This window comes from Antrostomus carolinensis, unplaced genomic scaffold (genome assembly GCF_000700745.2).
Source record: "Antrostomus carolinensis isolate BGI_N321 unplaced genomic scaffold, ASM70074v2 scaffold16496, whole genome shotgun sequence".
Taxonomy (NCBI): Eukaryota; Metazoa; Chordata; class Aves; order Caprimulgiformes; family Caprimulgidae; genus Antrostomus; species Antrostomus carolinensis.
The window spans coordinates 3,265-18,367 of record NW_010321358.1 but is presented as its reverse complement, the minus strand read 5'-3'; the positions used below and the strand labels follow the sequence as shown (position 1 = coordinate 18,367).

The 15,103-nt window shown below is 38.6% G+C and overlaps 1 protein-coding gene across 1 annotated transcript in view; it reads left to right on the top strand.

Moving 5' to 3' along the window:
- Positions 1–1,378: 1,378 nt before the first annotated feature.
- Positions 1,379–15,103, top strand: part of LOC104526455 (dysbindin-like) — a gene marked incomplete at its 5' end in the record, with an annotated part of 14,116 nt that continues 391 nt past the window's right edge. Inside the window, 6 exons of the mRNA XM_010169906.2 lie at positions 1,379–1,406; positions 2,337–2,396; positions 4,294–4,344; positions 7,449–7,499; positions 8,359–8,419; positions 8,845–8,977. Coding sequence (XP_010168208.2) covers positions 1,379–1,406; positions 2,337–2,396; positions 4,294–4,344; positions 7,449–7,499; positions 8,359–8,419; positions 8,845–8,977 — 384 coding nt within the window. The remainder of the gene's footprint in view (positions 1,407–2,336; positions 2,397–4,293; positions 4,345–7,448; positions 7,500–8,358; positions 8,420–8,844; positions 8,978–15,103) is intronic.

The window sequence follows — 15,103 nt, the reverse complement described above, 5'->3', positions numbered from 1 at the left end:
CAGCACATTAAAAGCTTTTCTTTCCTTGGAAGATGAGTTACTGTCACTTGGGGAGAAGGAGAGCGGGATAAGTGGAAGGAGCAGCACCTTGCTTACGTTAAAAAGTAGAACGATATTCTTCCTCCGTTGCCTCACAAGGGTTTTTTTTAGATAAGGCCTGTGTCAGTGCTATTCTTAGCACAAGCAGGTGTTCCAGATGAGCGTTACTCCAAGTTAGTGGATGGCTGGAGAATAAGGTCGTGCCTGTGCTGCAAAACAGGTGGTTCATAATGAGACACGGGAGGGTGGCATGTTGGAATCAAATTATTTTAAAAACTGTGTGGTCTTTGGCCATGTTGAGCCTGTCTTATAATACTCCTGTGATAACTATGTATAGTGATGGATGCCTGCATACTCCAGAAACATAAATAGTTTATAATTATTTGCATGGAATCACAGAATGGTTGGGGTTGGAAGGGACCTCAGGAGATCATCCAGTCCAACCCCCCTGACAAAGCAGGTTCCCTTTTACACCAGGTTGCACAGGAAAGTGTCCAAGCGGGTTTGGAACATCTCCAGAGATGGAGACTCCACACCCTCTCTGGGCGGCCTGTCCCAGGGCTCCGGCACCCTCACAGGAAAGAAGTTTTTCCTCATCTTTAAGCAGAACCTCCTGTGTTCCAGCTTGTGCCCGTTGCCCCTTCTCCTATTGCTAGCCACCACTGAAAAGAGTCCGGCCCTATCCTCTTGACACCCGCCGTTTAGATATTTATAAACATTGATAAGGTCCCTCTCAGTCTTCTCCAGGCTAAACAGACCCAGTGCTCTCAGTCTTTCCTCATAAGAAAGATGCTCCAGCCCCTTAATCATCTTTGTAGCTTCCGGTGGACTCCCTCCAGAAGTTCTCTGTCCCTCTTGAAATGGGGGGCCCAGAACTGGACACAACACTCCAGATGCAGCCTTACCAGGGCAGAGTAGAGGGGGAGGAGAGCCTCCCTCAACCTGCTGGTCATGCTCTTCTTAATGCACCCCAAGAGACCAGTGGCCTCTTGGCCACAAAGGCACATTTTTGGCTCATGGACAACTGGTTGTCCACCAGCACTCCCAGGTCCTCCCCACAGGGATGCTTTCCAGCAGATAACCCCCCAACCTGTCCTGGTGCCTGGGATTGTTCCTCCCCAGCTGCAGGACCCTGCACTTGCTCTTACTGAACTTCATCAGATTCCTTTCCACACCAGTGTATGATGGTCCAGAGAAACTGATAGAATAAGCTTCCAATCAGGCAGATAAATTGCTTGTATGTATCTACCAAACGGTAATTGAATATTAAAATGTCCAGACTAAGACATTGCTTTATTGGGATCTTTCGTTTTGCTGTTATTTTTATTGTTTCTCACAGCGGCTGATGCCTCAGTGTACAGTACAGGGTAAGGTTCTTTGGAAAAACATATTTTTCACATGAAAGATGACAACAGAAAGTTCATAACATGCTGGATCTGATGGTCATTTAATCTCCATCTATTGCTGCAGTGGAGTCAGTGTATTTCCATGTAGTCTCTAATTGGCCTTCCTCCTTGTATTGCAATGTTTTGAGAACAGTCCCTGATTTAATAATTTCTATCTTTGTGTTTTAGCAGCTCCATTAATGTGTCCTTCTTGGAGTGTCCTGTCTTTAAGTTTTTTTTCATCTGCAGTGTAATCTTTGTTGCCATTGGGAACCTGTATCTCAGAGCCATGGTAGCAGAGTCTGCGTAGAGCCATCAGGTTTTTTCCTGTAGTGTCCCCATGGATTCAGGCCAGAACATGAAGGCCCCACCTGGAGTACTGCGTCCAGTTCTGGAACCCCCATCACAAGAGAGACCTGGAGCAGCTAGAACAAGTCCAGAGGAGGCCACCAGGATGATCCAAGGGCTGGAGCACCTCTCCTGTGAGGACAGGCTGAGAGAGTTGGGGCTGTTCAGCCTGGAGAAGAGAAGGCTCTGGGGAGATCTTATAGTGGCCTTCCAGTACCTGAAGGGGGCCTACAAGAATGCTGGGGAAGTACTTGTCATAAGGACAGTTAATGACAAAACAAGGGGAAATGGGTTTAAACTGAAAGAGGGGAGGTTTAGATGAGATATTAGGAAGAAGTTCTTCACTGTGAGGGTGGTCAGATACTGGAACAGGTTGCCCAAGGAAGTTGTGGATGCCCCCTCCCTGGAAGTGTTCTCGGCCAGGTTGGATGAGGCTTTGAGCAACCTGGTCTAGTGGAAGGTGTCCCTGCTGGTGGCAGGGGGGTTGGAACTAGATGATCTTTAAGGTCCGTTCCAACCCAAACCATTCTATGATTCTATGTTTTGGCCCCTTTCCCTTCCTAGACAACGCAACCTCGGTGCCATAGTGTTTGGGATTACCCCGCTTCCTGCCCCACCAGACTGGTAATAGAAGTCGTTTTATGCTGCTAAGACTTCAGCTCAGAATGGTCAAAACCCAGGGAAAGTATTTTTGGTGTGAAGAATGCTAGGCCAGTTGTGGCCAACTTGTTAACTATAGGTGAATGCTGGCAAAGTGGAACACTTGGATTTCTTGAAACATTGTGAGGGAGAAGCTTTTCCACAGCTTCTAAGGAAAGAACATGACTTCCAAAGGAATAAGGGAACATTTATGTACAGCTTAAAAAGATTAAATCTGAGGTTGTGTGGTCTAAAGAAAGAGCAGTTTAGGGTTATTAGCCATTTCTGTGTACAAAGAAATGAATTCCCTTTTCCCCTGCTTAGCTGCGTCTTCTGTCTACTTCTGTGCATCTTTGTGAGTGAGGTATCTAGATTTTGACCCATTTACCTGCAAGCAGTTTTTTGCTGGAGGATTAAAAAAAATGAGCAGAACACTGAGCTGTGTTTGTGCTCGGGCAGTAATTTGTGTGCTTCTGTCAGCTTGAGTGATGTGGCTCATGCTGCCTCTCCTCTGTACAGAGAACTCTGCTGAAAGGAAGCCAATATTGTGTAGTCTAGTGATAAATCTTTTAACTTCTGACTGCCTGTTAGATATTCTAGTGAGAGAACTGGCAGTTGTGACCCAGCATTTCCTCAGTCCCTGTAGGCAGAGGAGTGCTGCTGTTACAGGCTCTGGTGTGTACTGGGGAGCGTGACAAAGGAGAAGAGCAAACTGCAGAGCTTTCTGCAGCAGTGTTCTTCTTTCTCAGTGTGCTGTGATGGTTGTGCTTGGCTTGGCTGTTATGAACAGCTCTCTAACAGGGAGTGGAGACCTGCCTTAGCATGTCTTTTCCCAAATTGCCAACCACCTATTTTGCTGTAGAGCTTTGAGGTTTCTTCTTTGAGTTCCTGGAAATTGGTAGTGGTCAAAACTGGGGGAGTGATTGGGCTCATCCTAAAAGCAGCCTGAATATCTTTATATTAGGGGCGTTTCTCAGTCACCGGTCACTCAGGATTACATATCTCTGTGTCATGTTTGGAGGGTATCTTTGGAGCTCATACCTCATTTCCATCATGCTCATGTCTGTGTGTCCTTTATTTCTTCCTAACCCTTGCTGTCCTGGACAACTGGGACTCCAAACAGCTCAGAGGCTGAGAGCATTCATCATCTTGGTGGTCAGAGGTTTTGGTTCTCGCTCTGCCATGCCAACTTGACAAGCATATGCAGGTTGATTGAAAATGAGTAGTGTGGAAAAGAGCTGTGTGGGGTGTGTGTGTGTGGATTGTTTCTTGGTGGTTGGGTTTTGGGGTTTTTTTTGTTTGTTTTGTTTTTAAGGAGCAAGATACCAGTCAGTTTGAAATAGGCCATAGGTGAAACGAGCCTCTGATACACTCGGTAGCAGCACACTGTGGTGATGCTGCTGGAGGTTCTGATAGTTGGCAGAAGAAAAGTTGTACTCATGTGAGTTTTGTGTCGGCAGACTTAAGGCAAGTGGGTACAAATGTCTCGTATGTGACTGTCATGCTTTTCCTTGGCACATGCCTTCTTGTGAAGGGTGTTCTTCAGGATTGGACTGATTATTTCTATGCAGATCTTTAATACTTGTCTGCTAAGGAGACAGTATCGTGAGCTGGATGACTTGGATATATAGCTCCTATTAAACTTTTCGTACCCAATTGCTTGATGCATTTTTAGAAAAATCTCATAATTTAGAAGCAGTGTAGGTGGAAATAATTTAATATGACAGTCTCCACAAAACTAAGTGAAATCTGATTTATTTGTGAAATAGTCTGCAACAAAATTAACTATAGTAGGCTGGAATTAACACATGATGTGTTCACACAAGTTGTTTTCTGGTTTTGGTGTTGGAAATGTCTCACAGTTTTGTGTTTTGATTTATAGGTTGAAGACTTTGGGTGACAAATCAAGAGAAGCCAAAAAAAGCAGACAGAGGTACTTCTGAACACCTTAATATATAGCATTGATCTAGAATGTTCTTGTTAAAGAAGAATTTGAAAGTGGTTCATATATATGAGCCAGTTACAAAAACATTTACATATAATTTTACAGAAGATTCTTTTGATAACAGAAAAGCTTAAACATAATACTGAGGGAATACTTGGCTTAATAGAACCTTGATTGATAGGGCTAAATAATTTCTGATGGCCATCAATCAATTTATAAAGGACTGTTTAAATTATGTGGATATTCAGTGTTATTGTAATACTTGATACAAGATTCAGGTTGCAGTACAGTGAAATGTAATTGTTTACAATCACTGTGAATCTCGTACTAAAATTGTAATTCAGTTTTTTTAGTGTAAGAACAGAAACATGAACCTTTTTATTGTGGAAAATCTATGTATAATAGACTACTTCAATGATCTGTCTTCACCTCTGTTGCAAGAAGATTTAAAGAGTTGTGGTTGTTTTTATCCTCTGCATTTTAGTACATTGTTTATTCTTTCAACCTGTGTAAACTATAGGGAGAGACCACTTAACGTCTGTGAATGTTGTTTCTTCAAATAAGCTCAGATATGCTTTGATATAAAGCCTGTTCTTACTGATACACAGTGTGTAGACACAAGTTAGTTTGAAAACAAGCCCTGAACAAGAAATAAGGCATCTGAAATAAAATGTCTTAAGTTCTGAAGCGTGATGTTTTGGATGTAAAAGTTTTTTAACAAAAGACTGGTTGTATTGATGAGACATGGAAACTAAACCAAGAAAGGGTGAAGGTTTGAATGAAACTATTTTAGGCAGCTGCCTTCTTTGTGTATTTCCAGTCTATAACATTTTGGTTCATCTGGTGCACTGTAAATATCAATCACTTTTTGAAAAAAGCACAGGGCAAACCCATTGGATCATCACAAATGGGGGAATGCCACGGTGACTTCTGCTTTGATGATAAAGTTCTGGGACAAATACAGCTTAGCTTGATTGTAAGGGTGGTTGGGAGTTTGAGAGTCAGGATCAGAGAAGAGACCAGTAAGGGTGATGTTGCGATGGGAGTTTGTTACTGACTGTCTGATCAGGGAATGAATGATGTCTTCTCAAGACAATTTTAGGAATTCTCTGTATCATTAAACTCCCATTCTCATGGGAGCCTTTAACTTCCTTGACATCTGCTAAAAGGACAATGCAGCAGGATGCAGTCAAGAAGAGTTCTGGAGGATGTCAGGGTTAACTTCTTGATAGCCTCTTCATAACTTCTTTGGCATGCAGCAGTAGCCTTAGGAAACCCAGAGCTCACCTGGAGTTGATGCTTAAAAGAGTTGTCAGGGACAAGAAGAAGAGCTTCCAGTCCCACATTGGTAATAAAAGGCTAAACAAAGAAAACATGGGATTGTTGATGAATGGGGTAGATGATTTAGTGACAGCAAGTGTAGATGTTGTTGAGGTACTTGATGCCTTTGTTGCTTCAAGTCCTCACAAACAAGGTCTCCCAGTCCTCTATACTTAGTGAAAGGAAGAGACTGACCAGTAGTGGATGAAGATCAGTTTGGGGAACTCAATGCATAAAAGCCTATAGGACCATATGGGCCAAGAGGTACTTCATGAAATTCAAGAGGTACAAATCCGAAGTCTTTCCCTGGGAAGAAGATTTCTCCTGCAACAATACAGACTGGAGCTGACTGACTAGCTGGGAAGCAGCTTTGCTGAAAAGACCCTGGGGGTCTTGGCAGACAGCAAGCTGAATGTGAGCCAGCAACATGCCTGGCAGCAAGGACAGCCAACAGCTTCCTGGGCTGTGTGAACAGGCTCACAGGCAGTGGGATTGAGGGAGGTGATTATCTCCCACACTCAGCACTCCTTAGACCACATCTAGCTACTGGTTTGGGCCCCTGATGTAAGAAAGGCATTGATAACATGGAGCAAGTTTAGTGGAGGGCCACCAAGATGGTTGAAGTTGGAGCTCTGTATATGAGGAAAGGCTGAGAGCAGGGCTTGTTCAACCTGGAGAATAGATGGCTTTGGGAGGACCTAACAACAGCCCATCATTACCTATGAGGAGGTTATCAAGAGGATGGAGCCAGGCTCCTGGCACTAGTGTATGGTGGGAACATGAAAGGCAATAGGCTTAAGTTGAAACAGGAGATGTTCAGACAGGACGAGGCTATAAGGAAAAGCTTTTTCTTCATGAGGACAATCAAAGCAGTGGAGCAGGTTGTTCAAAGAGCCTGTGAAGTTTCTCTTCTCTGAGGTTTTCAAGTTGCAACTGGACATAGCCTTGAGCAAACTGATCTGATCCTATAGCTGGTCCTACTTAGAACAGGAGGTTGAACTAGAGACTACCTGAGATAGATCCCTTCCCACCTCATGGATTCTATCACTTTTCCCTTGGTTTAATGGAAAAAAGGTTTCATTTATGGTATTTGTTTTTTTCCATTCAAATTGTTTGGATGCTAACGCACAACAGTCTACTCTGGTAACCTTCCAAGAGATGAATCTTGGATGACATTGAGACCTTCACATAATATATCCTTAAAGGTGCTGCGTTGTTAATTTTCTTTAACTTATGATAAGTTGCCTTTATATTTCAAGCTGTTATTAATGAAAAATGTATGCATCCAATAGGAGATCACTAGAGCATTAAACTGTCAAAGATTCTTTAGCTTAGTATTTATTTTTAATGTAGAATATATTAAGTGCAGTATCTTTATTGAGGGTCATAAAGGAATTCTTTTGTGGTCTTATTTTTAGAATGTTTCTGTCTACTGTTTTAAGTTAAAACAATGTTCATCCTGCATATTTGTTAACTGTGCTAAGAAATAATCTCATAAAAGTTGTTTTTAATGGATATAATAAAAAAGAGGTAAGAATGGGCTACCATAAAATAACAAGGGGAAAAAAAACAGCACTAGCTTTGAAATATTCTTGTAAGATACACTGTTTAATCCATTTCACACCAGAACTGACAAAATGTTTGTGCAGGTGAACAGTGGGGAATATTTCCATGCTCGGCATATCTGACAAACGCGGATATGTGTGCACACATTTTTTATAACAGCCTCCTATTCATTACCAACATTTGTGTATTTACCATTTGTTTTATAGAACTGTTCAGTGTTTGCCAGAGTTTTCTGCTGGAGTGGAATTACTGAGCAGGTATGACCTTCCATTTCTTTGTTAGTGTCTGCTTCCTGTAATTTCAGAAATAACTTTATTAGGTTAAGAAAATGAGAAGAAAATGAAGGTGTTAGTAATAGGGGTTTTTTTTATGTTCTGCAGCGAGGAGAGTGGAGGTGGTTACCAAATTATAAATGTGTTTAAAGCTTGCACAATCCTTAAGTGCTGTCATGTTAATGAAACAAGTTCTGGAGGAAAAGCAAAATTGAATTATGACTTTAGTTCAGGGTCTAATGCAGAGGGGTGAAGGAAACCAGCACTGAGCCCCAGCCTGTAGTTTTAATTTGATGTTTTAGAACTTTTATATATTTGATATGATTTCATTCTTTTATAAAAGAGACAGTATGCCTGTCATTGCTATGAAAAGTGTACTCTGTGTGCATTTCATCACATTTTTTCTGAGTAACAGAAGCAATCTGCATTATAAATTTCCTTTGTATTTTTATCTTAAAAAAAAAATCTATTATCTCTTTTTTTTTTTTTTTTAAGGGGGATGGGGTGTGATTACAATCTTGTTAATTTTTTACATTTTCTTAGTGAAATTGGGTTCCAAATAGTGCTTAAGGCTTTTATGTGTAGTCTTACAAATATTGCTGGATCCATTTAGCTCTTAATTTAAGCCAGCAGTTTGAAAAACATGAATCACTTTTTCTTTGAAATAAATTTTTCCTTACTGTATTTTTCTTTCTGGTATTTACTGTTCTAGCAAGACAACTGTACAACTTTTTAAACTGTTATTGCTGGTAGTCCCTGTAGATTTAAGCACAATATCCACAAAATCCTCTTTCTTTGTAAGGGGAACATAGGAAAAATAGTCCTTTATCTTTCTTCTCTTCAGATATGAAGATGCTTGGGCTGCCCTTCACAAAGGAGCCAAAGATTGTGCAAAAGCTGGAGAGGTAAGAAAAAATAACAATGCCACACTTGAAATATTTTTAAACGTGCAAATAATTTTGAACTAGAATTTTTAGTACCAATGTACTTGGGTTGGCCCTGGCTGCTAGCTGAGCACCCACACAGCCTTGTTCACTCCCCCACCAGTGGGACAGAGGAGAGAACAGGAAGAACAAAAATGAGAAAACTTATGGTTCAAGATAAAGACAATTTAATAATTGAAGGACAGAGGAAAACCAAGTGATGCAAAAGCATTCACTCACAACCTCCCAGAAGCAGACCGATGCCCAGCTATCTCAGCAGTGCTTACACTGTAAGGTTGTTGTGCTGACCTTATGCTTGCAGATGCATGAACTCTAAAAAATTAGTCAAGATGCTTGTAAATAGGTACATAAATTTGCAAGTAAAGTAAATAACCTGTTTTTTTCAGCTGGTGGATAGTGAAGTTGTGATGCTTTCTGCACACTGGGAGAAGAAAAGGAACAGTCTGGTGGAACTACAGGATCAGCTTCAACAAATACCTGGGTTTTTAGCAGATCTGGAATGCCTCACAGCAAGCCTAGGTAAGGTTTGGTAAATATAACAAGCATTTAAGTTGGTACTTACATGAGACTGAAATTCAACTGTTGCGAACTTTGTAACTATAAAATTTAATTTTTCTTCCCAGACACATCCTTTCTATTATAAAATACTAGTTCTTATACTAGTTTTGTAAAAGAGCAAAATTAGTAGTGGTTGCTCTCCCAGCAGTTAAAACATCGTATGTGCCATCATTTAAAAAAAAATAAAATGTATGGCAACTGCATATCTTGATGTGAACAGTTGAAAATTTTTATTCTTGAATTCTTTTTAAATTTGTGAAGATTTGTTGCTTCTCTTTGATTGAATCTTCATCATTTTATATAATAATTTGTTTTAAGTTATAATTTGGTTGGGGCAGGGGGGCAAGAAATTCACCTGACTTGGGACGCTTTCAAGGCAGAAACTTTTTGTTGAGAGTAATTGTTGGGTTCAAAGCTGGCTTCCATAGTTCAAATCAGTGCCCAGGTTTAAGCTATTCTGAACTAATACCCAGCTTTTTCATGGGTGAAACTGGCAATCCTACATATTAAGGTTGTCAAATGTTTCATGTTTGTTACATGGGTTCCAATTTTTATAACTTTGCCACATGTTGATTTAATTTAAAAGACAAAAAGATGAATACTTTAGTGCACTACTTCTGGAAATCTTTCATATGAAATGGTTGATCCACTGTTGAAAATGAAATTAGGAAAAAATGTTCTGGCCTCTTAGTCTCTGAAAAGCTCTAGTGTTACTGAAACGAAGACGCACACTTGAGAAGTAGCAAGTCTTTCTGTCAAGAGTAGGCCTCTTCCTGCCTCCTTGAAGATCTGTTCAAGTTGCATCAAATTAAAGTTTTCAGAACTGCTGTCTGTTCATGGATTTTAGTAGCTAAGATCCCCAGGGACTCTGCCTGCACTATTCTTATACCAATTGGGAAGTATTCAGAAATTCTTCATGTAATTCCATCTCATTTTTTGTGGGGTGGACTGGATTTGTGTGCTGGCATCCAACACGAAGAAAAGGAGGGTTCTTTTATGTGTTCAGAGGCTAATTTCTTGTTCTTCTATGGTCAGTGGATATACACAAGGCAGCTTTTGTTCCTAGGTAGGCTGGTAATAACTTTGCTATTTTTTTCTGAACCAAGGAATACATTTCATTTTTTATATAAATTTTCTTATATCACCTTATTTAGTAAGGCTTTATCATGTGTGGTAACCATTTAATGTTGGCTTTTTGAAAAGCTCAGTTATTTTCTAAGGAAGTATCAATTATTTGAATTATTTGAATGATTTATTTAAATACTGATTTTAATATCATCATGCACAAATTGATTCAGTCCACTCGTAGACCAATGATAAACTATATAGTAAAAGCTAGTGGAATTTTCTTTAAAGCATTTGCAGTCGTGAACTATAAATCCTGATGGATTGGAGTTATCTTCCCAGTTCTAATATTTCAGTTTTGTGAACCAGAATTAATCTCACCCTAATTGTAGAATTACCTGGAGAAGGCTCAGTGTATCTAGAATATTTTTGATACTGCAGGATTTAAGCAAACATTAACAACTATACTTGGGGAAGCTAATGAATTTTGAAGTCTACTGCTAAGGTTGTGAGATTTGAACCAAATCTTCTAGCCTCACCTGGTATGTCAGATTTCGAGTAATTCACCTAGAGGTTTTTATTAGTCCCTCCTAACCACTGTGAGTTTTTTGGATTATTTTTTTTTTTGTGAGTTTTATAGAGTCTATTTGAAGAGAAACATACGATTTATACCAACTTCAACATCTAAACTTCTGGAAGAGATTTACCAGAAATTTGCTATGATATTCTGCTCACTGGTTTTAGTTTTTATAACTGAGCTGTCTGCTTTTTATAAATGTGAACTGTATTCACTTTTCCAGGACATGATTAATACTGTGGCTGTGAATTTTAAATATGAGTGAAACATTCTGTAAAAAAATACGTGAATATAGAATTATAAACTGCTGTATCCTGGGTTGTGCATCCAAGATGTAATTTGGCTAATCTTCATCATTTCAAAAAAAGTAAGAGCTCTGTGTTGTGACATGATACACTTTTAACAAATCTATTAATAGATAGGGAACCCTGACTGCTTTTGATTAAAAGAAATTTCAGATAATGGAAATGAGCCTTTTTAGTGACCTACTTAAAACTGATATGAGTCATGTACAGATTCTTCAGCTTTTGCTGTGTATAACAAGACACATTTTCATTAGCACTGTATAAATGAAGTCCTTGAACTTAGATACTTGCATTCTCAGTCATCCCTCACTTCAAGTAAGAAGTCTGTGTCTTTATTTGATAAATTTATTGTATTACGCAATATCTTGTAACTGCTGTTGAAAACTTTGAAGAAAAAATTACTCTCCTGTAAAAGTGAAAAGGATAGTTATTGCCCTTTCAAAGTCCAGGATTTGAATCATCACTTAAGACAATTTTTACTTGAGATGTTGTAGAACATATCTGCTTGTAGTTATCTGACATACTTACTTGTCTTAATATGAAATATGCTTCATGTGTGAGCAGGGCCACTTCGCTCAAAAATCTGTTTTGACTTCAGCAAATCAAATCAATGCACAGAAACGTTGATTAACATCCAATTTTTGTTTTCTCTCCCCCCCCCCCCCCCCCCCCCCTTTTTTTTTAAAACATCATATGTCAAGTACCAACTTGATACTGATTTCAGAAGGGCTGGTCATGAATATAGGTGACATTCATTCTAGGGTAAAAATATATTTAGACTGGTGAAACTGGTAGGAAAATAAGGCTGAGTATTCACAGAGAGAAAAGCCATTGTTTTCTAGTCTTTAATAAATATTTTTTTTCCAAAAAATGTAGATAGGTGTGAAAATCCTTTAGGGAAACAGAAACTTTTTGCACTGCTTAGGAGGAGGTATCCTTGTTTGTATCTTGAACAGAAGGTCATGCTTTATTTTCAGCTTGTGTATCAAGTATGAAAATTGCCATTTTCTAGCTTTGCAAAATTCAGTCCAATTTGTTCAGAATTTGCATAAGAAAAGAAAAAGGCCATTTTCCTTTTATTTAAGAAGTGGGATTAAAGACTTCTGAATGGCCTCTTCAGACATTAAGGAGATGTAGTAAAACTTGTGAAGTGTAACATCACAGTGATTATAATACCTTTTTCATTAAATGCACGATTTTGATTTTGGTAACATTTGAAATACTTTAAGAACTGAATACATCATATATTGAGTGCTTGTTTTGCAGCAAAAAAGTGTGTTTTAATGAAATGTACTTATTTTAAAATTCCTTGATAAAAATACCAATGATTTTTCCAGCTTGACTATGCTGTATACTTCCAGCAACATTTTGTGTTCTGAGATTATAGAATTTATTTTTTGTTCATGTCATCAATTTGTAGACAGCCTCTAAAGCAGTACTTGTAGGAGGAAAAAATGAGTGAATCAGAGTCTATAGACTTGTCTCTCTGGGGGAGACATGAGTGTCTTTGGGGACTATAAGTCACTAGTTTACTGTTATCTATTTATTAATTGTGGTTTATGTCAGGATTTAGATATTAGCAGGTATTGGTCAAGTAAAATTGAATTTAAGATCAAAGAATATATTAATCCAGATTTTTCACAAAGCTGGCATTTGAACTTGAACTTGTGAATTGGGTTTGGTTACGTAAATAACAGTTTATTTTTCATTAGCATCTAGCAGTTGATAGCTCTTGAAAAAGAGCTGGATAAATGTTTTGTGATGCAGAAATCTGTAACACACATTCCATTTGAAGGCTCTAGTTTTTAGTGGTTTCTTTTTGATTTTAAGATTATTTTTACAGTTAGGAGGTCTGTGAAAAGTTTAACTGTAAATGAGTAACAATTTGCGGGTGGGAGAGTGTTTAAAGAAAATGATATGTTATTATTAATTAAAACAGTTTTTCTAACTGACTGACTGATTGTTTAAAAACTACTGGTAGTTTTCTTGCTTTTGTGAGTTTCATTGCCTGAGATGGAACAGTGTTTATCTTGTAGTGAGAAAATCAGGAAAATACTGGGGGTGTGTATGTAAAACCAAGGAATTTTAATAATGTAGTGTAATGATATCCATTACTATACAGGCAAATTCTTAATCTAAAGGTACAATGAATTTTTTTCCAGCCTTCTTAAAAAGAGAGGGTGTTTTTCTCCTTTATAGCAGTGCTGTTTCAGAGCGAGCTGGAAAAGAAGTTGCAGTAAAGCAGGATTGTCTTCTGGAGAGATCTTAAGTGTTCATTCCCAGTCTTTAGGAGCACAATGTTTTCTCCAGTTCCCACTAGAGGCTGCTCAAATGCCAGTACAAGGAATTAGTTGCTCTCTAGAATTCACTTTTCTTCATCCTCTTTATTTTCCTGTTCTTTGTTGTTGTCTTTTAATATGATTTCAACAGGAAGTACAACAAAGCAGGTGGTGGGGTTTTTAAGTGGAAAAACCAGTGTTTGATAGCTACCTCACTAAATTATCTTGAGCCCTGCTGTGTTTGTGAATTTTGCAGATTAATAAGTGGGCAATCATTCTGAAAAGCAAGTTAGCATAATACCAACATTTGGATTTTAATGCATTCAGAAAAGCCCATTTCTTAAGCATAAATGGACCGCCAGTCGTAATTGTAGTCATGATATTGCCCTTTGAATGCATCTGGATTTTTGTGAGAGGAAGTTGACAATGTGGTAAACAATGCACGTTCCACATCACAATCTGTGGAACTGAAGACTTTTTTTTTCCTCCACTTGTTTCCACATTGTCAACTGCCTTCCCTGCCCCCAAGTTATCTGTATATAGATAAATAATTTAAGGAAATCTTTGCTGATTGTATGATTCATGTTTCCCTTTCTGACTGTTGTGGAGCAGTACCATACTTGTTAGGGACTAAAAATCTTATTAAGTAATTGGAGCTGAATATATGACTATGCATGCTAGGAAATCTATTTATGAGGTCTTAACTTTTGTTTTTCTAGGGTGACATCTAGGGATAGCAATTTCTAATTGGGTAATGGCTAAGAAAGCTGAAATTTTGAATACTTCAAGATAAGCTTCAAGTAGAATGACCAAACCAAAATTGAAGATTTGACTGTTGCCTGCAGCTTGCTGTTTCCTTCTCTTAAGCATCCAAAACACGATTAACTTTAAATAACTTTTTTTCTACCTTGAACTTAATAGTTATTGTTTTGCTTTGTGATGATTATTTCTGTCTGTTTAAGGCAAAGGTGAAACAGCCATTTGCCAAAACTCAGAGTTACTTTAGGTTTTCTGCTATTTTGTTCCATCATCTATGTAGTTCTGTCCATCAACAATCAAGTTCATACACTGCAACCGATTAGCGTTACCTGTCTCTGAACTGCAAAATCCCTTCTATTCTTTGCTTGTTATTTAGTTTGTAAAAATGTGATTTATCCTTCCTCCTGCAATTTACCTTCCCTCTGGGATAGGAGAAGTCCTGGCAAAAGGTTGAATGATAGTCCTATATTCACATAGCTCCATCCTGGAGTGACTAGCTGGTTAGAGTTTTGGAAAATAGTCTTCCCACTTTGGGATCCTGAGGAGGGACATGGAGTTGAGCATTAAGCACCTGCAGGGAGAGTGATCCTTTGATTCAAGGTTCACATGGGATAATTCAGGTCAGAAGGGATCTCAGGGGTTCTCTAGTCTAAATTTCTACTCAAAACAGCGAGCTATGAGATAAGACCAGGTTTCTTAGGGCTTTTCACAGACATGATCTCTTTTGACTTGAGACTGAATAATTATGGTTAAATAGGAGATTGGGAGGTTTTGCTTTTTTTTAAGTGCATGGGTATGTAAAATAGCTAAATCTAGAGATTCACCTATCAGTAAAGGGTCTGTCTTCAGAGCAAACTTTCAAAGTCTGTATTCTTTTATATTTTCATGAGATCATATAATAGTTAAGATTCTCCCAGTATGCTTTACTTTTGCTTCATTGGAATAATTTAAGATTAGTACTGGTCTTGATCAGCACAGCTTTATTCCTAAGATTGGTACCTGAGGCAGAAGGGGTAAACCGACAGCGTGCCCAAGAAGCAAAATGAAGTTATGGGTTCTGGTTGCTTCTTCTCCTGAAGTGTAGACCACAAGCCTGTGAGAC